This window comes from Macaca fascicularis, chromosome 14, assembly GCF_037993035.2.
Source record: "Macaca fascicularis isolate 582-1 chromosome 14, T2T-MFA8v1.1".
NCBI lineage: Eukaryota > Metazoa > Chordata > Mammalia > Primates > Cercopithecidae > Macaca > Macaca fascicularis.
In genome coordinates, this window is record NC_088388.1 from 19,176,800 (window position 1) to 19,202,755 (window position 25,956).

At 46.2% G+C, this 25,956-nt stretch overlaps 1 protein-coding gene across 50 annotated transcripts in view; it reads right to left on the reverse strand.

The window, feature by feature from the left end:
* ATG13 (autophagy related 13) overlaps nt 1-25,956 on the reverse strand; it is a 59,399-nt gene continuing 33,443 nt past the window's right edge. For 9 of the 50 annotated variants that reach the window (XM_015434810.3, XM_015434804.3, XM_015434808.3 and 6 more), the window contains 13 exons: nt 25,059-25,199; nt 18,452-18,492; nt 17,556-17,652; nt 17,120-17,218; nt 15,242-15,335; nt 10,667-10,765; nt 9,809-9,919; nt 9,257-9,393; nt 6,600-6,714; nt 5,935-6,012; nt 5,599-5,715; nt 4,973-5,101; nt 1-2,269 (listed from right to left, as the gene is read on the reverse strand). In XM_015434810.3, the coding sequence (XP_015290296.1) occupies nt 2,192-2,269; nt 4,973-5,101; nt 5,599-5,715; nt 5,935-6,012; nt 6,600-6,714; nt 9,257-9,393; nt 9,809-9,919; nt 10,667-10,765; nt 15,242-15,335; nt 17,120-17,218; nt 17,556-17,652; nt 18,452-18,492; nt 25,059-25,199 (1,336 nt within the window). In that variant the 3' untranslated portion in view covers nt 1-2,191. The remainder of the gene's footprint in view (nt 2,270-4,972; nt 5,102-5,598; nt 5,716-5,934; nt 6,013-6,599; nt 6,715-9,256; nt 9,394-9,808; nt 9,920-10,666; nt 10,766-15,241; nt 15,336-17,119; nt 17,219-17,555; nt 17,653-18,451; nt 18,493-25,058; nt 25,200-25,956) is intronic. The other 41 variants (XM_045371752.2, XM_015434820.3, XM_045371748.2 and 38 more) reach the window with 12 other exon arrangements.

Sequence of the window (25,956 nt, forward strand, 5' to 3'; positions counted from 1 at the left end):
TAAAGTACAGAAAAAAATTTATTGGAAATCTCTTGAATACATTTTGAAGTGTAGCTCAGTATTTCCAAACAAAGTAGGTTGGAAAGGTTGGAGGAGGAGGGACTCTGCTACCTGGAGACAGACAGCTGGTCCCAGCCTTTCCCGGGGGTGCTGCAGGAGTCAGTCTAGGGCTTATTCCTTTTATGGTAGGGCCGAGGGGCAAGGGCCGGCCTTAACAGTTGCTTTACTTCTCCCAGGCTCAGCCCAAAGTTATGGCTGAGACTCTTCACAGATGGAGCATTGGTGAAAGGCTGCTACCACCTGCAGAGGCCAAAGATTGCTGCCTGGGACAATGGCTAGTAGGCCTTTCCATGCAAGGCCTTGGAAAGAGAGCAGTGGCTGAAATGTGGGGGCATTAATAACTTACCAGGGGCCTTCCCCCTTCTCAAAGCTGGGGCCTTGGCGATACACCTGGGCCTGGGTTCAGCAAGCCACGCGTGTGCTCTGAGCCAAAGATAGGAGGGCCAGTTGGCTGCTGCTGCTGCTGAGAACAGTTCTCTGTGGCGGCAGCAGCATGCAGAGCTCGGGTCCCCTCCAGAGCCTGCTCCAGTCCTCAGAGGTCAGCCTTGTAGGTGAGAACAGTGTCACATGCAGTTTACTAACAAGCAGTTGAAAGCCACCTGGTCCACTGAAGCACAGCTGCTGCCAGTGAGTGCCCCAGGTGGGTCAGGAGGAATGGAGTAAGCCTATATCTCCTTGGCCAGGACTACCAGCGAGGCTGGGAAAGGACAGATGGTAGGTGGGTGAGGCTAGACACTGAACTTATTCAAGTAACAATACCTGAAGGGTTAAGTCAATCATACGCCCAGCTTTGGTTTCTCAACCAGGAGCCAATCCAGCTGGTAAATCCCAGGGCAGTGTACAGACCCTGGGTTAGAGGGAGGTGTAGCTAGGCCCAAGCAGAAGAAGGAAAAGCTCCACAGGACAGCCCCAGGGACCAGGAACAAGTACTCCAGCAGTCGGGGGAATACACACAACATCCCCTAACCACTACATGTGGCCATCACATTTAGCACCCAGGACTTCCTGGGCTGCCAGAATGGAGTCAGTCACTCTGCAGAAGCTGTGGGAGATGTAAGGCTCTCACCAGGAATACGCAGCTGTCCAAGGTAAAGCCTGTAGTCAGTTCCAGTGCAGCCACGCTGGGAGGTGACTTTGCCCCTGGCCAGCCCTCTTCTTGGATCTTGCCGTCTGTATGGTGAGAAGGAAGATCCTCGCAGCAGCAGCCCGGATTCTCAGGAACCTCCAGAAGAGGAGGTCTCCGTCCCAGGAAGAGCCCTCCACCTTCTCCAATGAAAAACAACTCACCTCAAACATCTGTTCTCTATAAAATATCTGGTTTCTCTGAAAGTAATAAATATTTACCGTGTTCTATAACCAAGGAGCAGCAACGGGGGAAAAAGAGGAAAAGAACTTTGCTGTGACTCCAAGTGACAAAATCCTAGAGATTCAGGGTTCCATTTTTATCTCCCATGGAGCTGAGGACCTGAGCACGGGCAGCCACCAGGGCTGCTCAGACCCTCCCAACCTTCAGGGGTGGGAGTGGCTGGTTTTGGAGTTCTCATCCTGGGCAAGCAGCCCTGTCATACTGCCAGAAGTACAGGCATTGGGGCAAGAGAGGGAGGAAGAGGGGAAGAAGATAGAAGGAAGTAGAGGACAATGAAGAGAGCCAACGGACTCCTTCCTTCTTCCTCCTGGCACTGTCTCCTTCCTCTTTCTGCCTCCACACCAATCTCTTGGCCACCAGCTGGAATGTCAAATAGTGGATGGTAACAGCAGGCAGGGAAGGGGCCAGCTGCAAGGCAGGCCCAGGCAGGAGGCTGGCAGCAGGAGGAACAGGATGACATCCTTGGGAAGCAGTTGGTGATGGGCGGGGCACACAGATGGCCCTGCTGAGGGCTTTTTCATAGGAAGGGTCTTCCCATCTCCAAGGCTAGCATGTGAGTCTTCTCCAACTGGGCACTGGGCTTGACTGCCACCACGGAGTCTCCAGGAGGTCCAAGAGTAGGGACTTCTGGGTCCCCATGAGAGAAGCCAGCCTCCCTTCCACCTGGCTCAGAGCAGGATGAGGGGTGGGAGCAGCTGAGGCATGGGAGGCTGCCTGTCCTCTGGGGCCACAAAAAGGGGGTGCTGCTGGGACTTGAGGATACTTTTACTGCAGGGTTTCCACAAAGGCATCAAACTCGCGGACATTCTTCTCATGCACAGCCAGCTTCTCTGGTAATGAGTCCTGTACCGGAAAGAGAAGGAAGAGCCATTTACTCAGGCAGGGCCTTGAAGAGGCAGCTAGCCCAGTCCCCAAAAGGGGAGGAAGCAAGCAAGACAAAGTTCAGCTCTAGCTGGGCCGAGCAGGTGGGAGAACGCAGGGCAGCTGCGTAGGCACAGGGTGGGGAAGGGTATATGCATCAGGGCTTTGCAGGGGCTGGAGGGTTAATGGAATGGCCTTGGGAGTCCAAGTGGGTCACACACTTAATGAAGGAGAAAAGGACCACAAGAGTGAGATGATCCAGAAATTAAACATGAAATATCCCTGGCACAGATCTGACTGACACTAGAATAAAACACGAAGTGTACAGCTCTACAAATTAAACAGAGTTTACAAAAGATTTCTTCACACCCTTTGCTGGGCATCAGGACCCCCTGGGGAACATGAACCAGGTGGCCCCGCTATACTCCCGAGATTCTGACACAGCAGCAGGTCTGTGGTAAGGCCTAGGAATCTGTATTTTTTTTTTTTTGAGACAGAGTCTTGCTCTGTCACCCAGGCTGGAGTGCAGTGGTGCCATCTCAGCTCACTGCAACCTCTGCCTCCTGAGTTCAAGCAGTTCTCTGCCTCAGTCTCCCGAGTAGCTGGGATTACAGGCGCCCGCCACCACGCCCAGCTTATTTTTTGTATTTTTAGGAGAGACGGGGTTTCACCATGTTGGCCAGGCGGGTCTTGAACTGATGTTGTGATCCACCTGCCTCGGCCTCCCAAAGTGCTGGGATTACAGGCATGAGTCATTGCACCTGGCCAGAATCTGTTGTCTTTACACCAGCTGAGGAAGGGGTGAGTTAGAGGAGGTTGACAGAGAATGGTAAAGAGAGCAGCAGAGGAAAACAGAACTGTGAAAAGTTTAACTGTCCTAGAGTATCAACTATTAATAAAAATGTGTGTCTACTGATGACTAAATGAACAGAAGCTACATCTGCAGTTTCACCATCACAATTTCCTGACAGTAGGGGTTTAAACATGACCACAAGGCAGTCTGGAGAGTCTCTTGCCTCGGAGCTTATAATGTGGCCTGAACACACCAAGAGCTGAGGGTGGTTTGGGTGCAGCTTCCTGAAAGGAGAGGGAGGCCTCAGAACTGGCTATGGCTGTGGCATCAGTTGAGAGAACTGGAGCCACACTTTCTTCCAAGTGCACGTCATGATAGGGGGGAGTTCGGTGATTAAAAGGCTAAATTGAGGAGCCAGATCCTCTAAGATCAAACAAAGCTTTGTTTTGCCTGGGTCTGTGTGACCATGAGCAAGCTAATCGTTGTTGGTTTTCTCATCTGTAAACTGGGATGAGAAAATTTACCTCTTACGACTGTTGAAGATTCATGTAAAACACTAAGAAAAATGCCTGGCACTCAAAAAGCCTTGATTTTTATTTTTATTTTTTTCAGACAGAGTCTCACTCTGTCACCCAGGCTAGAGGCAGTGGCACAAACATGGCTCACTTCATCATTGACCTCCCCAGCTCAAGCAATCCTCCTGCCTCCACCTCCCGGGCAGCTGGGACTACAGATGCGTGCCACTATGCCCAGCTGATTTTTTGTACCTTTGCAGAGACAGGGTTTCACCATGTTGCTCAGACTGGTCTTAAACTCCTGAGTTCAAGTGAAGGCCTCAGTTGCTTCAGCCTCCCAAAGTGCTGAGATTACAGGCATGAGCCACTGTGCCTGGCCCCAAAAGCCTTGGTAATAATAATTATTACTGTATTTATTCATTTTTTTCTGAGATGGAGTCTCACTCTGTCACCTGGGTTGGAGTGCAGTGGTGCAATCTTGGCTCACTGCAACCCCCACCTCCTGAGTTCAAGTGATTCTCCTGCCTCTACCTCCTGAGTGGCTGGGATTACAGGTGCCCGCCACCATGCCTGGCTAATTTTTGTATTGTTAGTAGACACAGGGTTTCATCATGTTGACCAGGCTGGTCTCAAACTCCTGACCTTGTGATCTGCCTGCCTTGGCTTCCCAAAGCGCTGGGATTACAGGCGTCAGCCACCGCGCCTGGCTATTACTGTATTGTTATTACTGGGCATGCTTTTCTCCTTAAAGCAAATCCAGGGCAGCTACCATAGGATCTTAGTATCTATTTAGGAGGTGTTCATTCCACCTCAAAGAAGGCTATCTCCTGGCATGGGGCACCCAAAGTTTGTGGCTTGTGCAGGGCACTCTTCTGCCCCTCAGAGGCAGGAAGAGGAAATGCCCTAAGCAGAGATGGGGTCATTATGGTCAGTATCAGGACATCTGGCCAAGTGTGAGAACTGCTAGATGATGGAGTGAGCTCTCTGAGGAAAGGGCAAAAACAGACACTCAGGACCTCATGATCTCCTCTGCCCAGTACCACTGGCATCTCCCTGGAAAGCTAAATAGCTAATGCAAGGGCTGTCAGAGCAACTTGGCCTGGTAGCAACTGCAAGGAGAAGACGTCAGGCACAGAACAACAGGAGCATGTAAGTAACGCTGAGAATGTGCAGAGAAAGGAGGAACCAAGCTCAAGCAAATTCCAGATAATGACTTCTGGGCACAATGCAAATCTCAAGTGTGATCAAAAGATAATGGTCTAAGTATGTCTCTTTTCTACTACAGGGAAGACAGAAGGTGGTAGGCCTCCTAGGCCTGTGGCAAAGGAATGACCATCAAATAAAGATGCACTGTGGTAGAGGAAGGCTTTTCCATACCAAGTCTTCAGCCATGGACTGTGCTCCAATATCTATGGAGAGACTGCTCAGCTGAGGGGGGTTCTGAAACTCCCGATAGAAGGTCCCCAGGTCCATCGGAAGAATGTCATCTTTAGAAAAAGCTGGTTTCTTCAAAAACAAGACACACTCAGTTTAGCTTGCCTTGAACCACAGACGAGATAAGCTATGAACAAGTCTTTCCTTCTAGCAATTATCAAAGAAAAGGTTCTTCTGGGCTTATCTTAGGGAGCAAAATCTTTACACTTTTCTCTTCCAGACTGTTTACTTCTAATGCTGGTAATAATATTCCTTTTCACTAGTTAAGTTTATGTCCCCTTTCTTCAAACTCCTTGCCTAGGCAGGAATAGGACCTAAGTGGATATCAGTGGAAAATCTCCATTTACAGTTGAATTTGATTATGAATTTTAACCAAAGGCATGACACAAAATGCCTTGTTGTTTATTGGCCTCCAAAATATCTCCCCAGACCGGGCTCCACCGGTCCATCCCTTCTGTCTATACCAGCACATCTGATCCCTATGAAGGAAATCTGGATCAAGTCCACTAGGTGCTTCTAGGTCTAGTTCCCCGGGACAGCAAAGGTCAAGGAAGGTGATGGCGACTTACAAAGTCTATCATAACAAAGTCATCATGGGTATTGCCACTGCTGCCCCCGCTGGAGCCATCTGAGTGCAGGCTGCCCTGGAGAGGAGATTCAGTCTGTGGGGAATCTGGAGGATTCACCTGTTTCATAGCAAGGCAGGGTTAGGGCTGATGCTGTGACCCAGATTCAAGTTACTGTAAACAATCTGAAAATTCTGGGAAGAACTTAATGCTGGCTACAAATCCATAAGCCAAGGGGCCATGGTTTACAGTCTGTGGGGGATTAGTGTGACTCTGGCCCAGGAATAACAATGACTACCGCACCATCTACCGGGAACTCGTAGTCAATGGTGGGCTCACCATCGGATCGGTATCCTCCAGCTCCAAATTCTTGGGAGCAAACATGGCAAAGGGTATATCCAAACTCGTCAGGGTCACCTGAAGAGACACAGGAGAAAAGCATTCATGCCTGCCCCTCCTGCAGTGTTCATGCTTCCTTCCAGGCTGCCAGAAGCCCAGAGGTCCAGCAAGTTCGCCCACCTATGCTGACCATGTTGCCCCTCAGGCTCCTGCCTTGTTAGAGGCTCCCCAAGCTCCCTCACCTCCCTGTCCCCCATCACATACACCCACAGCATAAACAAGGGTTGGGGTCCTGAGGACCCTGGGAATTCAGTGTTGCAAGCCTGCCCCATAGTCATGCAGTAACAATGTGCTTCACTGGCCCCGCTGAGGAGGAGCCTCCCAGTTCATTTCAAATAAGGCCGAGGCAATGATGCAGTGTTGTGTTTTTGTACTAAATGGTATCTAGGTCTAGTCTCCCTTTCTTGTAGGCGGACTTTAAAAGGTCACAGAATAGTTCTTAACTTATTCTGGAGGGGTAGCACAGGTTATTAATCCTCTTCACAGAAAAATTTACACACACATGTAGTTTTGAGATATTAATATTTCAGGTTAAGAAAACTGCTTGTGGGGCCTTACTCTAAGAACTCAGACATTCTCACAGGTGGCAGTGGCAGGAAAATCACCTGATTAATGGGTTTGTTGACAAAAGCCCCCACTTTTCGGACAAAGATGGTCTCCAAGACATCATGGGGGGAGGCCCGTCCCTCGCTGCTATTTGATACAGTTTCAGTATCCTCACTGGAGAAGAAAGGTTAAGTTAGTACTCATTCTCAAACCACAGCAGGACAACTTAGTTCTCTATAAATCCACCATCTGATGGGGCTGTGGCCTAGGGCAGGAGTTGGCCCCCACTGGCCCATCAAGGGGAAATGGCATTACGTGGTCTGGCTGATGCCACTATTGCCCTGCCTTTTGAGTTGATTGCAGAGGGCTGCACTTCCTGGAACTACTAAAAGTTCTAGCTTTTCTTCTTCTTTAGTTCCAAACTTGATTCCTTAGCCTGCCAGAGCTCTCTTCGCCCTTGACAAATTGCCTGGGCTAAGGTTCTCTGGGCTCCCTGCCATGTTTCTTCCCCTCTCCTCGCCCCCAGTCATCCCTCCCTCAACTAAAGGTCTTTGAATGACACATTTACTTTGGCTGCTCCCACTCCCTCCTTCCCCAGCCCTTCAGACTGAAGCTGAGTCCTGCACAGGGGGGCCTAAGCAGCAGCAGTGGGGGCCCATGGCTGAGGCTGCCAAACCAGCAAGCAGCAAGGGTTAGGAAAAGTCCTCTGGCCAAAAACAGGGGTTCAAGGTGGGCAGAGGATTGTGTAGTCAAGTGGCCCCTGGGCTCCAGCCAACAGGGAGGACCTGTACTGTGCAAATTTTGAGCTCTTATGACCTCCATTTAAGAATTCTCACACAACAGGGGCCTCTGTCTTTACTCCTGGACATGTCCCAAGAGTCAAGGCTCAGAAAACTAGAGTGTAAAATGCCTTTAATCATCTAACAGAGGGAGAAAAGGGAGAGGATGGAAGTTTGAGAAGACAGGAATGACACAAATTATTTTTCCTGATGCATAGCACACACACAAAAAAACTTCCTAAAGGACTTCCTTCCCACTTTACCGTGGGAATAAAAAAAAAAAAAAATCAGGAATTTCTATCATGAAAAAGTTCATGTAGAATGTGAGGAGGCAAAGTAATCTCATTATCTCTGGGGACTTCAAAATCAAGGGAGGGTAGGGCAGGTCAAAACAGCCCATGGCTCCCCAGGGAGAGTGAAAGCATCGTGGAAAGAAGGGGTGGGGCTCTGGAGTCAGAGAATCTGCTTGCCTCCTGCCCTGTGAGTTAAGTGAGCTCAGGCCAATCACTTAACCATTCTGAAGGTTTCCTGTCTTTAAAAAAAGCAGGCAGCCCGGACGCGGTGGCTCAAGCCTGTAATCCCAGCGCTTTGGGAGGCCGAGACGGGCGGATCACGAGGTCAGGAGATCGAGACCATCCTGGCTAACACAGTGAAACCCCGTGTCTACTAAAAAAAAAAATACAAAAAACTGGCCAGGTGAGGTGGCGGGCGCCTGTAGTCCCAGCTACTCAGGAGGCTGAGGCAGGAGAATGGCGTAAACCCGGGAGGCGGAGCTTGCAGTGAGCTGAGATCCGGTCACTGCACTCCAGCCTGGGCGACACAGCAAGACTCCATCTCGAAAAAAAAAAAAAAAAAAGCAGGCAACAGTGGTAACTTCTGCAGGGTGGAAACGTAAGAACGTTCGCTTCCTATCTAATGTCTTCAGGATTTGAGTTCTATAGAATGTATCACTTCGGTAATCAGAAAACACAAAGCTTTACATTTTTTCACATGAGGAAAATAGTTGTTCCAAAGGCTCTCCACGAGGCTCTAACGCAGCAGAAAAACGAGATCAATCCCAACTATAGCACAGACATACTGTGGCCCAGACTTCAGGGCTATGGTCAACAACCTGTTCTGGTCCTTGGGGAATACTAAGGACTGACTCCAAGGATACAAATCTTGGGGTAAGAGAAAAACATCTGACAACCCCTTTACTAGATAAAGGTGACAAGAACTGAGCTCCTGCTGTTTCCTATTAGTACTGAAGTTCCAGGCCAGCTTCCTGACATCCCAGCAGATGTATCAGATTCTTATCAGGGAACTTCAAGGAGTCCACACTTTGTTTTTCTTTCTTTTTAAAAAATATATTTTTGAGGCTGGGCATGGTGGCTCACGCCTGAAATCCACGCACTTTGGGAAGTCAAGGCGGGAGGATCACTGGAAGCCAGGAGTTCGAGACCAGCCTAGGTAACACGACGAGACCCCATCTCTACTAAAAATACAAAAATTAGCAAAGTGTGGTGGCACGCATCCATAATCCCAACTACTCAGGAGGCTGAGGCAGGAAAATCGCTTGACCCCAGGAGGTGGAGGGTGCACTGAGCCATGATTGTGCCACTGCACTTCAGCCTAGGCAACCGAGTGAGACTCTGTCTCAAAACAACAACAAAAAAAAGGAAAAATAAATTTTGTTGAGAGACAGAGTCTCCCTATACTGGCCAGGTTAATCTCAAAATCCTGGCCTCAAGCAGTCCTCCCACCTCAGCCTCCCCCAAAGTGCTGGGATTATAGGTACGAGCCACCACTCCTAGCCAGGAGCCCATGCTTTGGGCTCAAATGCCACGCCCCAGCTAGTGCTGAAAGTTACTTTCTACTGATACTAAATAAGCACATGTGTCAGGGAGCCCAGGCCCCTGGCCAGCCTTACCAGAGGCAGAGCCAAAATGTGAACTCACCTACTAGAGGGTGTGGCAGCACAGTGGGTTCCGTCAGAAGGGGTGCAGGTTGCCAGTCTCTCCTGGTCAGCCTGGGCACCATGGACAGGCTGGTTGGAAGCAAGGGGTACCCCACCTTCCTTCCCAGGAACCATCAGCTTTGGGGAAAATGGAAAGAGACAGTGAATCATGGCATGCCAGGCAGGAGGGCAACCTCACATTCTAGCATGATAGTATCTGCTTTTGACTTTTCCATCACCAACGCTGCCACCAAGTGGGCAGTAATCCCTGGATCTTTATCCTCTCTGAAACTCAGTTAATGGAAGAAATGCACGGTAATGACTACAGATGAAAAAGGAAAGGGGGAAAAATCCTGGAAAAGCCTTTCCTTTCTGAACTCTAACAGGCACCTTCCTCTCAGAGAGTCACTTTAGGTCTCTGAAGTTACAAAAGAGCTTTGCTTCAGAATATAGCACTTAGAACATATCCCTCTTCCTAGACAAAGTCCTCAACTGCCTCCGGGCAGGGGAGGCAGCATTGGAAACCCATGATCCTCCCCATCTTTAAAGATACCTGGTGAGGGTGTGTAGCATTTAAGCCAGCAGCAAACACTACTGGATAAGCCAGGTCAGCTGATCCAACGCCCAGGGCAGCAGGCTGATAGGAAAGGCGAGAGCTTGAGAGCTAAGCAAGAGAAAAACAAAGAGAAGAGGAAAGACAAGGAAAAAATAGGCAATCCCAGAGCGTGACAAACAAGAGGGCTCAGCAGAGAGATGAGGAACGGCTCCCACCCACATGCCCACAGTGCAGGGTCCTGACGTGATAGGGTTAGGGACATACCAGGCCATTATCAGAGGAGAAAACACAGACTTGTTTGTACTGGGACTGGGATTCCAAGCTGTGGAGCCTCCCAAAGGCCTCAAATAAGTTCCTTTCTCCCCGTTTTCCCAGGGGCTGAGCTAACTGTTTCAGTGCTAAGCCCAGCAGATGTGTAGAGCACAAGCCTGGGCAGAACTGGCAGCCGAAATCAGGTTCTCCAAAGTCATTTTATTCTCTCCTTTGTCCTGAGGCCCCTTTGAAACAGAAAGTCATCTTCTCTAATCACACCCTCCATCACCCCTGGGTATGGGAATGTTGCTATTTATATTGAAAAAAGACAGAATACCAGTTGTGAGTTGTTTATTTAAAAATCTGATATAAATAACTCCATGTATTTTTCACATCAATGGTAGGAGGAGGGGCAGATGAAAAAATTCCCTATTTTGGGCTGCTAGGCCGTGGCTGTGTCCTATTAAAATCTATTACCAAGCCTCAAAATAATCCCAAAGAACACTCGGGACATTTAAGTAACTACACCCTGTAATTTATTTACAATTTTAAAATAAAAGTATGCCATCTGATTATATCCCCTTCTTCCCATTATGGACTCACTTGATGGGAAAAGGCCAGTCCTGCCATGGGGACCCTCAGGGTGTCCGTCACCACAGGAGTAGGGGTCTGAAAATGTGCCTTTGTGACAGTAAACACACACTGTGCACAGACACACACAGAGACAGGAGAAACAAAAGAAAAGAAAAGAAAAGGAACTTGAGAAAGAAGTGAAGAAACTCTGGAAGGGGCAGTAGTAAGAGAGGCTGGAATCGACACTGGAGTCAGGAGTGAAGCAGGGCGAGGGCGTGGGGCTGTCTTTCCAAAGGGACAACTTGGAAGGTCCCTACAGTGATGTTTATTTCAGGGCATTCCATGTATGCCTGTCTCCCTGATGAGCAGCTAGAAAACAAAGCTGAGGTGAGCTGGCTACAACTTGGCAAAACAGAGAAACTTGAGTCAACTATTGGTCTGTCTCTACTCAAAAAAGAGAGGAAGTCAGATAGCAGCTTCCAAAAGAAGGGCCTGACTGCAGATGCAAGGTGTCCTGAAGATGAATAAGGATGCGGGGCTTGTAATGTTCAACTGAAAGCTTTTTTCAGGAAACCCAGAAACTGCAGGACAGTTTCAAATAGCTGACATTTGTTGGCTGGAACTTTAAGAAGCTCAGATGCACGCTTTCCTACGTCATTCCAGGGAAGGCAAGTGGGTGTGCAGGGGTGTGTGTATGCAGTTCTTATAGTCCCTGGTGGCGTAGGTGAACCTGATGAAGTAAAAAGCTGGGGCATGTTGAAAACTCTCATGATTTCAAAGCTACTTAGGGGCATAATGATTATGGTCATGGTGATTATTTTGGGTCTTGCTGTTCCTTTTTTTTTGGAGACAGAGTCTCACTCTGTCGCCCAGGCTGGAGTGCAGTGGCGTGATCTTGGCTCATTGCAAGCTCCGCCTCCTGGGTTCATGCCATTCTCCTGCCTCAGCCTCCCGAGTAGCTGGGACTACAGGTGCCTGCCACCATGCCCGGCTAATTTTTTTGGTATTTTTAGTAGAGATGGAGTTTCACCATGTTAGCCAGGGTGGTCTCGATCTCCTGACCTCATGATCCGCCCACCTCAGCCTCCCAAAAGTGCTGGGATTACAGGCGTGAGCCACCGCACCCGGCCTGTTGTTCCATTTATAAACCTGACCAATTAGCTAATTAATGCTTAGAACTGGAGGCAGGACCTTAGGCCACATAGTAGGTTCACTTCTAGACTCAACTCTGTGCCCAAATGGCACAATGATCCTTATACTGTTGGCAAAACCAACAACATATATTTACTGGACTCCAGCAAAAGCTCCAATAGAAACTGCTGAATTAAGTAATTATGCAAGTCACTAAGAAAAATACTACTTCAATATTAACAAGAATGAGGAGAAATGACAGCAAATGATTGTCTCTCTACCGCTGAGAGAAATTAGGTTCAAAATTGAGTATTTTTGTACCAAATTGTACCAGCCTTGATCAGAGGTCCCCAGGGAGTAACGACAGGGCTCACTTATAGAGTGCAGACTGTTGATAAGAATTTGGCGTGATCTAGTTTTATACTGCAATAAGACACAATAAGAGTTACCATAAAAAAGATAGTCTCTAGTCACATAGGCATACAAACTTTGATGCAAACATCAGGTGCAGAAACTACTAAACTTCCCTTTACTTTTAGGTTCAACTTTCCATTGTATCAGGGAAACAGACAAACTGATTTGGTTAAGGCCCAGTCTCACCATCCTTCATATCTCACAAGTTACAACTTTATTATTTATGAATCTATTACTTGTAAAACAGAACTGCTTACTGAAATTTAAATTTAACGTATCTTTTAGAACAGCTTGGGATGAGCTTATAAAAAAAAAAGAAAAATATTCAACATATCTACAACTTAATTACCTAAAAACAGTAACAAAAAAACCCTGCTTCCATTAATGTGCACTAGAAAGAAAGTAGGTCTTTGTCTGCTTTTTTTGTCAATGCTACTCCGTGTCAGTAAGCATACAAGAAGCTCCCCTGACCAGATCAATGCTGACATTCATGCCTACACATGTTCATGAGAGCAGGGGAATGACAATTCTCAAACCCCCAAACTAAACTGTTTTGGCAACTTTAGAACAAGAATCTTTTTCACCCTAAACAAACTAGGACAATAGAAACAATAGTGATCCATGGATTTTACAACATCAATAACAGACATTAACTCTTGCTTTTGAAACAGATTACAATTGAGTTTATTATTTTTTTTGAGACAGGATCTCACTCTGTCACCCAGGCTGGAGTGCAGTGGTACGATCTCAGCTCACTACAGTTTCAACCTCCTAGGCTCAGGCGATCCTCCCAGATCAGCCTTCCAAGTAGGTGCACTACAGGTTTGTACCATCACACCCACTAATTTTTGTATTTTTGGTAGAGACAAGGTTTCACCATGTTGCCCAGGCTGGTCTTGAACCCTCGGGCTCAGGTGATCCTCCCTCCTTGGCCTCCCAAAGTGCTGGGACTACAGGCATGAGCCACTGAGCCCTGCAGAACTATGACTTTTTTTTTTTTTTTTTTTTCTGTTGCCCGGGCTGGAGTGCAGTGGAGAAATCTTGGCTCACTGCAATCTCTGCCTCCCGGGTTCAAGCAATTATCCCGCCTCAGCCTTCCAAGTAGCTGGGATTACAGGTACCCACCGCTACGCCCAGCTAATTTTTTGTATTTTTAATAAAGACAGGGGTTTCACCATGTTGGCCAGGCTGGTCTTGAACTCCTGACCTTGTGATTTGCCTGCCTTGGCCTCCCAAAGTGCTGGGATTACAGGTGTGAGCCACTGTGCCCAGCAGAACTATGGCTTTGATCCAATATTTCTTCCAACAACCAAGGATGGAAAAAATTTTTTAATTTTTGGAATTACAAAGACAGTACTTGGGAGACTGAGGTGGGAGGATGGTTTGAGCCTGGGAGGCGGAGGCTGCAGTGAACCAAGATTGCACCACTGCACTCTAGCCTTGGCGACAGAGCCAGAACCTGTCTCAAAAAAAAAAAAAAAAAAAAAAAAACGCAGAAGGGCTGGGTGTGGTGGCTCAAGCCTATAATCCCAACACTTTGGGAGGCCAAGGCAGACAGATCACTTGAGTCCAGAAGTTCAAGACCAGCCTGGGCAACATGGCAAAACCCCATCTCTACAAAAAATTCAAAAAATTAGCTGGGCATGGTGGCATATGCCTACAGTCCCAGATATTCTGGAGGTTTAGGTGGGAGGATCACCTGACCCTGGGAGGTCGAGGGTGCAGTGACCCATGACTGCACCACTGCATTCCAGCCTAAGTAACAGAGTGAGACCCTGTTTCAAAAAAAAAAAAAAAAAAAAAAGGGAAAAAGAAAAATTGAAAAAAAAAAAAAAAAAAAAACCAACAACAGTAAATAAAAACACATGGACAGCTAATGAATTTGTCTGGTCCCCCAAATAAAAAGTTGAAATGGGAGAATCTGGGCTGATTTAAAGGCAAGTAGAACTGCGGTAGGTCTAGAAGAAACCACCTAATATGAAAGTGAAAGAGGAGAGCAACAATTAAGCCAATGCAGGCAGAAAGAGGAATCTGGAAGCAAGGAAGCTGGGGATGTGTGACTTGTGGTAGAAGGCAAGAAATGTGCCCCTGCAATTCAGCCAGCTGCAAAAATCACTGTTTAGCCAAAGCTGCCTTGGCACTACACACATTACACAAGACCACAGGGGTGCTTTCTCTGGGGAAGCTGACAACAGTGTTTGGAGCCTGTGGGGTTTTTTATTTTTTATTTTTTTTTGAGACAGTCTCACTCTGTCGCCCAGGCTGGAGTGCAGTAGCATGATCTTGGCTTACTGCAACCTCCGCCTCCCTGGGTCAAGCGATTCTCCTGCCTCAGCCTCCTGAGTAGCTGAGATTACAGGCGCACGTCACCATGCCTGGCTAATTTTTGTATTGTTAGCAGAGATGGGGGTTTCATCATGTTACTCAGGCTGATCTCGAACTCCTGACTTCGAGATCCACCCACCTCAGCCTCCCAAAGTGCTGGGATTACAGGCGTGAGCCACCGTACCTGGCCTGGAGCCTGTTTTATGAAACTGGGTTTGCCACTGAAGACTGATTGAAGTGGAAAAGTTAATGGTTAAAAATGTCTGGATAGAGAATACACACAAGCAGAAATCTGTATCACCTATAAAGAAAAGCTGTATTACTGGTTTCTCCCTGGCATTTTATGCTAAATAATTTTTGGCTCTTTGGGGCCTCTTCCATTATTAGAAATGAAATTTACCACTCGATAGAGAAGTAGCTATGAAGTTAACAAGTGTAAGTCAGAGAAAATCTCTGGTGTCAGAATGCATTTGGAATTCTGTGACTGATGTTCTAGGGAATTTTAAGATGTCATCAGGAAGGTAAGGGCTAAATGTAATCCCGAAGATTATGAATAATTACAGACTAGAAATACTATCTTCTGGACAAGAAGGCTCTCCCTTACCCCTCAAAGTAATCCCCTTGAAACAATCACCACCACTACCAAAAGGGATTGTAGCTAAATTTGGACACCATTTCATAAAGCCCATATACACACCAAATAACAACCATCACCCAGAACCTGCTTCCCCCTACCTGGGATGGTGGGGAGGTGGAAAAAGAGGTGGTACACACTTCTTGAGAGTCTTCCACAGATGGGTATATTACTCCAGTGTCCTCACCAGCAGTTCTAAAGTGGAAAGAAAGAAATAATGAATTTTATGGTGGTGGCAGTCTTTCAGAAAGGCTACAAAAGCTGATTAGATAGGGATGGGACCTGTGCTAAGAACTATTTCACACAGTTCGTACTGGCAAGAAAGGCGTGTGGAGTCCTCGATAATTTCAAACATTCCAGAGAGTGGCATTCAGAGGTTTGACAATGTTTTGTTCTTGTTTTTCATTTTTGAGACAAGGTCTTACTCTGTCACCCAGGCTAGAGTGCTGTGGCGTGGCTCACTGCAGCCTTCCCAGGCTCAAGCAATCCTCCTGCTTCAGCCTCCCGAGTAGCTGGTACTACAGGAACTACCACCACGCTCAGCTAACTTAATTTTTTGTAGAGACAGGGGTCTCCCTCTGTTGCCCAGGCTGGTCTAGAACTCCTAAGCTCAAGCAATCCTCCTGCCTCAGCTTCCCGAAGTGCTAGGATTATAGGTGTGAGCCACTGCGTGCAGCCTGTTTTGTGTTTTAAACGCAAACATCTTACCTGACCTATTATTTGAGAGAGCATTTTCTTTTTTTTTTTTTTTAATTGGTAGACTCACTCACACCTGTGAGTGAGCACTTTGGGAGGCCGAGGCAGGAGGATCATCTGAGGTCGGGAGCTTGAGACGAGCCTGACCAACATGGAGAAACCCCATCTCTACTAAAAATGCAAAAATTAGCCAGGTGTGGTGGCGCATGCCTGTAATCCCAGCTACTCGGGAGGCTGAGGCAGGAGAAACATTTGAACCCGGGAGGCAAAGGTTGCAGTGAGCCAAGATCACACCACGGCACTCTAGCCTGGGCAACAAGAGTCAAAATTCATCTCAAAAACAAAACAGTAACAATAAAAATTGGTAGAGACGGTGTTTCGCCACGTTGCCCAGGCTGATCTCGAATTCCTGGGCTTGAGCAATCCACACATCTCAGTTTCCCAAAGTGCCGGGACTGTAGGCGTTAGACACCATGCCTGGTCTGAGAGAGCATTTTCTTAAGCCAGACCAGTAGTGGAGCTCACATCTGGGTTTTCAAAGAATTATCAGTAGTAGAGACTGCATGAAACAAGTATCTAAACCCTAAAGACAAGCTTATTCAGTTTCACAAGTCTATCACATAAAGGTACTATCCTTCCTGATATACATCTATTCTAACCCCTGTTTTCTGAGTTCTAGACCTGGAGGCATTTTATTCTGATATAAAACTAATGTGCCAGATGGTAACCTGAAAACCAATTAATCCGCCAAGGATATTCCAGAAATCATTGCCATTCTTCTAAGGCTCCAAGTAACTTGTAACTGAGAAAAGTCTTTTTTTTTTTTTTTTTTTTTTTGAGATGGAGTCTTACTCTGTAGCCCACACTGGAGTACAGTGGCACAATCTCGGCTCACTGCAACCTCTGCCCCCCAGGTTCAAGCAATTCTCCTGCCTCAGCCTCCTGAGTAGCTGGGATTATAGGCACACGCTGGCATGCCCAGCTAATTTTTGTATTTTTAGTAGAGATGGGGTTTCACCAAGAAAAGTCTTATCACTAACATCAAGATCCAAAATATCCCAAGAATTTTCTGAGACAGTCTGTATACACTAAGTCTTGGTGTACCTAAGAGGGAGCAGAAAGAAGGGAAACTAGCCCATTTGATTTCTCTCCATGTGGGGTCTCCATCAGTGCTCCCCTGCCCATTGGAGAGTGAGTGCTGAGAAAGGTGTTCTATGCACCTGTGCAGGATGGATGCTTCTGCCCAGCTGCAGTTTGGGAGAGCACCTTTTCACATTCCTCACCTGTAATTGCAGGGGTGCATGGGAGAGGAGCTGGGATAGGGACGGTCCACAAAGTGATCAATAATAATCCCCATGATAGGTGGGGTCCTCTCAAATTGCCTGTAATACAATAAGCAGATTCCAGTATTTGTTAGAATGCTTTTCCAGCCCCCACAAAGTCCTCAGAGGGCCCCTCACCTTGTATCTGTTGGCAGGCACTACCACAGCTTTAACTATCACAATCCCTAAATATAAACCACCAATCCTACGTTCTGGACAAACTGGCTCTGGGACACTCAAATTCTCCAATCTGGCAACTGTGCTCTCTCTTTCTTGATTTTATTCTTCTGAAGGCACTGCTTTCAGCAAAGCTGCATTGTAGGTTTAGTCTTAAAGTTTAGGAGGAAAAAAAACTATCTTTGGAAGAGTTCTTTTGGATTCCAGGGCTCTTCCTCACCTGGTAGACATGAATGCCAAGTTAATTCTGTAAGCACAAGAAAGAGTGATGGTGCCCACAGGGGTGCCCACTGTCCCAACACGAACTGTCTGGAAGCCTAGGAGAAAAGATACATTATTAGCTTTTTTTGCAGAGAATACTGACACTGCCCCTAGACGTTTTTCCCTGAATTATTTGGCCTACTGTGTAATCTCTGGCATTATCCACTTAGCACGTTAAGTGTAGCAGCCTTAATTTCGCGATGTGTGTGTGTGTGTGTATATATATAGGTTCCTTCCCTCTCAATGTATTCTACATCGAGCCAATATTGGCAGGGGAAATAGCACTCTATTTATAGATAAAGCTACCTTCAAAGAGATAAAATAACTGTTAGTCTTAAGGCCTGAGAAAGTTCTACTAACCAGCCCTGCAAAGGATACATCACATGCTAAAAAAGACAGTGAAGGAGCACTAGAATGTCACACAAACACCTCAATTTAAGAAGCAACTGCCTTCCACCCAAGCTGCCACTCCACAGCTAAGTCAAGAGCCAGGCCTCTGCAAGTGACACTTGAGACAAAGCTTTCCTGATTTTCTTGGTTTCATTTCCAATTTTTCAAAATTCTTGGTGTTCACCAGAAACATTTAACATCTTCATTGTAAAAAATTAGGAAAATATACAGTTTTATAAAGAGTAAGAAAGAAAACTGAGTTCCTGGAACCTTGGGAAAAATTATTTGGTTACCCTTGGCAGATCGGGGTAACCTGGACCACCTACCTGCATTCTCATCTTTTCTTTACTTGTATTATGCATATTAAGATGACAATCTACATATTATAACAAGCAGAAACAAAGCTCATCTCTGAAGTTAGGCGAGCTCTGAACACTAAGAATGTTTTTCAACCTTGATACATACCTTCTCCTAAGCCATTCAGCTGAACTTCCCCAAAATATATCCTGTATGCAAGAAAAAATAAGAAATGTTACGTGATTCTTTACTCCTAGGGGCCCCTATAGCCAAAACACCTAGAAACAAAATAACAAAACACCTAGAAACAAAATAAACAAAACAAAGCCTTCCTTACTCATCTGCTCAAATACCTCTCCTGATGAATAATTCCTATTACTTCAATTAAACTACAGGTATGGAGATGCATACAGAGTGGGTTGGTTAAAAAATAAGGAAAATAAGGTCAGGCACAGTGGCTCATGCTTGTGATCCCAGCACTTTGGGAGGATCACTTGAGGCCAGGAGTTCAAGACCAGTCTGGGCAACACAGCAAGACCCTGCATCTACAAAAAATGATTTTGCTGGGTGTGGTGGTGCATGCCTGTAGTCCCAGATACCCGGGAGGCTGAGGTGGGAGGATCACTTCAGCCCAGGAAGTCGACACTGCAGTGAGCCAAGATTGCACCACTGCATTCCAGCCTGGGCAAAAGGAGTGAGACCTTGTCTCAAAAAAAGAAATGAGGAAAATAATAATTAAGTGGAAATTGCTATTTAAGTTTCTTCTCTCTGCTACTAAAACATACTTTAAAATTACAGCTACTGAGAAATAAAGAATATATAAAAAAAAGTGGCCAACAGGTCAAGGATTGCTATAGAAGGCTTTTTTTTTGAGACGGAGTCTTGCTCTGTCACCTAGGCTGGAGTGCAGTGGCATGATCTCAGCTCACTGCAACCTCCAGCCTCCTGGGTTCAAGCGATTCTCCTGCCTCAGCCTCCAAAGTAGCTGGGATTACAGACGTATGCCACCACGCCCGGCTACTGTTCTTTGTTTTTTTTGTTTTGTTTTGTTTTGTTTATGAGACGGAGACTTGCTCCGTCATCCAGGCTGGAATGCAGTGGCGCGATCTCAGCTCACTGCAAGCTCCGCCTCCCAGGTTCATGCCATTCTCCTGCCTCAGTCTCCCGAGTAGCTGGGACTACAGGCACCTGTTGCCACGCCTGGCTAATTTTTTGTATTTTAAGTAGAGACGGGGTTTTACAGTGTTAGCCACGATGGTCTCGATCTCCTGACCTCGTGATCTGCCCATCTTGGCCTCCCAAAATGCTGGGATTACAGGTGTGAGCCACCACGCCTGGCCCTGTTTTTTTTTTTTTTTTTTGAGACAGTGTCTCGCTCTGTCTCCCAGGCTGGAGTGCAATGGCACCATCTTGGCTCACTGCAACCTCCACCTCCCGGGTTCAAGCGATTCTTGTGCCTCAGCCTCCATAGTATAGCAAGTAGCAACTATAGGTGTACGCTACCATGCCCGGCTAATTTTTGTATTTTTGGTAGAGACAGAGTTTCGCCATGTTGCCCAGGCTGGTCTTAACTCCTGAGCTCAACGATACACCGGCCTTAGCCTCCCAAAGTGCTGGGATTACAGGTGCGAGCCACCACACCTGGCCTGTTTTTTGTTTTTTTATTATTTATTTATTTATTTATTTATTTTTGAGACGGAGTCTCACTGTGTCACCCAGGCTGGAGTGCAGTGGCCGGATCTCAGCTCACTGCAAGCTCTGCCTCCCGGGTTTTTACGCCATTCTCCTGCCTCAGCCTCCCGAGTAGCCGGGACTACAGGCGCCCGCCACCTCGCCCGGCTAGTTTTTTGTATTTTTTAGTAGAGACGGGGTTTCACCGTGTTAGCCAGGATGGTCTCGAACTCCTGACCTCGTGATCCGCCCGTCTCGGCCTCCCAAAGTGCTGGGATTACAGGCTTGAGCCACCGCGCCCGGCTGTTTTTTGTTTTTTTAAAATAATTTTTTGGTAGAGACAGGGTCTAACTATGTTGCCCAGGCTGGTCGCAAACTCCTGGCCTCAACTATTATTTTTTTGAGACAGGGTCTCAGCCTGTTGCCCATGCTGGAGTACAGTGGTATGATCACTGCTCACTGCAGCCTTGACTTCCTGGGCTCAAGAGGTCCTCTCGCCTCAGCCTCCTAAGCAGCTGAGACTACAGGCACGTGCCACCTCACCCAGCTATTTTTTTTAATTTCTAGTATAGACAGGGTCTCGGTGTGTTGCCCAGGCTGGTATCGAACCCCTGAGCTCAAGCGATCCTCCCACCTCAGCCTCCCAAAGTGCTGGGATTACAGGCGTGAGCCACTGCCCCTGGTCCTGGCCTCAAATTATTCTCCCACTTCAGTCTCCCAAAGTGCTGGTATCACAGGCATGAGCCACCATACTTGACCAGAATGTACCAGAGTTTGGTAAGTGGTCTTTAGTTGTGGGATGCTCTCTTTTACATATATATATATCATTTTTAAAATAGTAGTGATGAGGTCTTACTATGTGGCCCAGGCTGGTCTTAAACTCCTGGGCTCAAGCAATCCTCCCACCTCAGCCTCCCAAAGTGCTGGGATTACAGATGTGAGCCCACTGTGCCTGGCCATGAAGAAATCTCTAAGTAGATGGCTTAACAAAGCAGAAAATGTTTTCCACCATGGAATAATTAACTAGATAAGACTATTCTGAAAAAACAACAACAACAACAAAAAAAACAGGCCAGGCAAGGTGGCTCAAGCCTGTAATCCCAGCACTTTGGGAGGCCGAGACGGGCGGATCACGAGGTCAGGAGATCGAGACCATCCTGGCGAACACGGTGAAACCCCGTCTCTACTAAAAAATACAAAAAAAAAAACTAGCCGGGCGAGGTGGCAGGCGCCTGTAGTCCCAGCTACTCGGGAGGCTGAGGCAGGAGAATGGCATAAACCCGGGAGGCGGAGCTTGCAGTGAGCTGAGATCCAGCCACTGCACTCCAGCCTGGGCAACAGAGCGAGACTCCGTCTCAAAACAAACAAACAAACAAAACCCATAAACATAGTGGAATCTTCCTATGATTCTCCCTGGACAGGCCAGTCTATATTGGCAAAAAGTTTGAATTCTAAATACCTAAAATCTATTTTATATTTTTCAAGTAATACTGTTAAAAATTAAAATATATACATGGGTTTACTCAATAAATACTAAGCTCCAACAACGTATGAAGAAGCTTCATGGTTAGAAGTTAGGAATGAAATAAGGATAAATCTGAATCCTAGGTCTTACAGACTAGAGTCTTGTATGAAAGAAAAGAAATGTAGCCGGACGTGGTGGTTCACGCCTGTAATCCCAGCACTCTGGGAGGCTGAGGTGAGCAGATCACTTGAGGTCAGGAGTTCAAGACCAGCCTGGCCAGCATGGTGAAACGCCATCTCTACTGAAAATACAAAAATTAGCCACGCGTGGTGCTACATGCCTACAATCCCAGCTACTTGGAAGGCTGAGGCACGAGAATCACTTGAACCCAGGAGGTGGAAGTTGCAGTGAGCCAAGATCGTGCCACTGCACTCCAGCCTAGGTGACAGAGCAAGACTCCACCTTAAAAAAAAAAAGAAAAGAAATGAAATGTATATAAATATCTGAAATACAAAGCACAAAAGTAAGACAGACAAAAGATACTAAAAAGCAGGGATCAGCAAACCTTTCTGTAAAGGACCAAATAGTAAATATTTTAAGACTGTGGGCCGTATAGGCTATAACAACTACTCAGCTTTCTGTTGTATTGCAAAAAGTAGCCATAGACAATATGTAAACAAAGGGGATGGTGTGTCTTAAAAAAACTTTATAAAAACAAGCAGATGGTCGGCTAACCATAGTTTAGTGACTCCTGCCATAAAGTAATATAGGAACAATGTTAATAAAGTGTTGGTAAAAGAGATCTTGCTACATAAATACCCTTTTACGAAAAGTTGAGACTTAGGCATTCACTATTCATGTAAATGCTGATACAGTGCTTAAAATTTGCTAAACCTTTTCTTGGTTATGTGTATTTTTTTGAGACAGGGTCTTGCTCTGTCACCCAGACTGGAGTGCAGTGGTATGATCATGGCTCACTGAAGCCTTGACCTTCTGGACCCAAGCAATCCTCCCTCAGCCTCCTGAGTAGCTGGGACTACAGGTGCGAACCACCACACCTGGCTAATTTTTTAAATTTGTAGTAGAGACAAGGAATCACTATGTTGCCCAGACTGGTCTCTAACTCCTGACCTCAGGTGATCCTCCTGCCTTGGCCTTCCAAAGTACTGGGAATACAGGCGTGAGCCACTACATCTGCTCAAGACTATCCTTTAATGGTATCAGGCTGTTAACCTTCTAACAACAGTATAAAAAGCAAGGGGAAACGCCAAGTCTACCTCCTCTGAGATCACCCACCTCTCTAGATCTAAGCTACACTTATTTATATCCAAAAGCACTCCTAAACGATCAACATCTTGTGAGAAGTACTAGTTTGGGTTTTTTTGAGATACAGTATTGCTCTGTCACCCAGGCTGGAGTGCAGTGGTGTGATCTTGGTTCCCTGCAACCTCTGCCTCCTGGGTTCAAGCGATTCTTGTGCCTCAGCCCCCCAAGTAACTGGGATTACAGGAGCGTGCCACCCTGCCCAGCTAATTTTTTGTATTTTTGGTAGAGACAGTGTTTCACTATGTTGGCCAGGCTTGTCTCGAACTCTTATCCTCAAGTGACCACCCACCTCAGCCTCTCAAAGTGCTGGGATTACAGGCGTGCGCCCAGTCCCTGTGAGCAATAATGATTACTCCAGAGATACATGATAAAGGAACACTTTAAACACTGGTAAGAAAAGGACTAGCAGTCCTAGGTAACTAAGCCGATGATTTTAGTAGGGTATCTTTCTAGTAAATCTGAATAAAAGTCTAGCAATTTTCAAATATAACAACTTGAAACCAGAAGAAGACTAGAGAGAAGACAACAAAAATTTATTAAAGGCCTAGAAAAGTAGACATGGTTAGGCTTGCTAGGATATTGCTAAGAAAGTTAAAGGAAATGGCAAGTATTCTCTGGTACTGAATTGTTTCAACAGAACTAGTTAAGTCTCTCCTCCTTTGGTCCCTCTGTCTTTTTTTTTTTTTTTTTTTTTGAGACAGAGTCTCGATCTGTCGCCCAGGCTGGAGTGCAGTGGAGCGATCTCCACTCACTGCAAGCTCCGCCTCCCGGGTTCACGCCATTCTCCTGCCTCAGCCTCCCGAGTAGCTGGGACTACAGGCGCCCACCACCACGCCCTGCTAATTTTTGTATTTTTAGTAGAGACGGGGTTTCACCATGTTAGTCAGGATGGTCTCGATCTCCTGACCTCGTGATCCACCCATCTCGGCCTCCCAAAGTGCTGTGATTACAGGCGTGAGCCACCGCGCCCGGCCGGTCCCTCTGTCTTGCTATACTATTTGTCTAAAAATCAGCACTATACATGTAAGGCAAAGGCTAAAACCAACGGCTCATCACTAAGTACAAAAGAAAGGCATCTTTGGTAGATTTGGGACCCCAGCATTCCAAGCTCTTCTCTCACACTTTGCTACATACCCTCTACTCCACCACTCTGCTTCATCTGATAATCTGAGCAGAGCTCTTACCCTGCCCTCCACTTCTGTGCCTTGCTAGCTGCTGAACTCTCCATCTGGAATAATTATTCTCCCTTACTTCTACCAGCTCAAATTCTCTTTCCCTAATGGGCCAGCTTGAATGCCACTTCCTCCATAAGACCTGCACTGTTTACCAACCAGAACAAACTTTATCTTTCTATATTCTCTCAGTACCCTTTTTTCCTGATTCTGGTTTGGAGTTTTCAAATCCTGCTTTTTAAAAATAATTATACATGTATCAAACTGTTTCCCTCACTACATTAGAACCACCTCTAGTGCTGGGCCTCTGTACAGTTCTTCAGTGCTCCTAGCACAATGCTTGCACTAAAAAGGCACTCAATAAATATGCTGAAGTGAAATGCTCCAAAGAAAATACTCTGTTGACCAGTTCTTTAAATCCACAGACAACTAATTAACAACTTAAACTGAGTTAGCAGTTTGTTAGACAAAGTTTTAATTTAACCCTGGAATACAGAAAACTGTGGCATCTTCCCAGTATAGACTGTTTTTTTAAAGTCTTGACTTCCAGGCTGGGCGCTGTGGCTCACGCCTGTAATCCCAGCACTTTGGGAGGCTGAGGAAGGCGGATCACAAAGTAAGGAGTTCGAGACCAGCCTGGCCAATATGGTGAAACCCCCGTCTCTACTAAAAATACCAAAATTAGCTGGACATGGTGGCAGGTGCCTGTAGTCCCAGCTACTCAGGAGGCTGAGGCAGGAGAATCGCTTGAATCTGGGAGGCAGAGGCTGCAGCGAGCCAAGATTGTGCCATTGCACTCTAGCCTGGGTGATGGAGCGAGACTCCGTCTCAAAAATAAATAAATAAATTAATTAAAGTCTTGACTTCCTTCCCTAGCTCTAAGATGTTTATCACTAGGACCTCAACATCCATTCCACAGGAATCATGATTGTGCATATAGAAAAGGATGATAAACCTGGTGGTTTTGGAAAGGTAAGGTTCATAAGGAAGGCTGGATACCGATCACATGAAAGCGACAGCATCAATAATCCAACAAACCAACCAACTGTCCAAAACATCATCACAGAATATCTAAATGCTAGACAATGTGCAAAGTGAGGAGACTGATGAGTGAATCAAGATGACCATCTATGCTGTTTACCTGTATAATATGACATATTCATGCCCTTGTTTTCTGGAGAGCCTATAGGCTGGTGTCACCCTAGTTATAGCAAGAAGAGACTTCAGCAGCAATGACAGTCTGTTGTACACCGTGTAGGAAACTTTGATTTCTTTATCACACCTGCCAGGCACAAAGACACGGTCAGCATTCTCCTATTAAGCGCTGGAACTACACAAGACCAAATTTATTATTAAGACATGCTCTGAACTAACCAGAGAACTCTAATTACACCTTTATCAACAGATGATTGAGGTTAAGTCAATGTTTTACTTTCTCACGTACTAGACACAGAGAAATGAGCACCAAAAGGCACCCAATATATTTTTTTCTAGCTTCAAAGAACTTATTTTTTTTAGAAATAAAGCAGCACATCTGAAAACATATAAATAAATAAATACTGCAATTATATACACTGAAGGTGCAAACACGTACTATCCTATGAGCTGTCTATCTTGATAATCTAACAGAAGTCTGGGAAAAGTCAGCTTGGCTCTAAAATTTTGGGCCATAACCTGGCAATTGCATTTATTCAATAAAGAAAATTAATGTCCCCACATATACTTATCACTAAGAGTTTTCTTTTGATGTGTTGATATTTCCTCAATTTTCCTATATACTCTTGTTGAAAACTGAAGCTTCAGACAGGAGGTAAGCTAATCTGCCTTGAAAGAAGAAAACGGGGGAAAGTAATAACATGCATTTCCAATCCATGACCCATACAGTCTGTAAAAAGGAGCAGGGAGGGGAAATCTTATTGGATGGCTGCCACACAGAAAACAGACAAAACAGAGTAGTCATATTACAAGAGCTCGCAAGGGATTTAATCAGAGAACTAGCTGTACTCTGGGAAAACAACAAAGCCTTTTCAGCTTTCTCT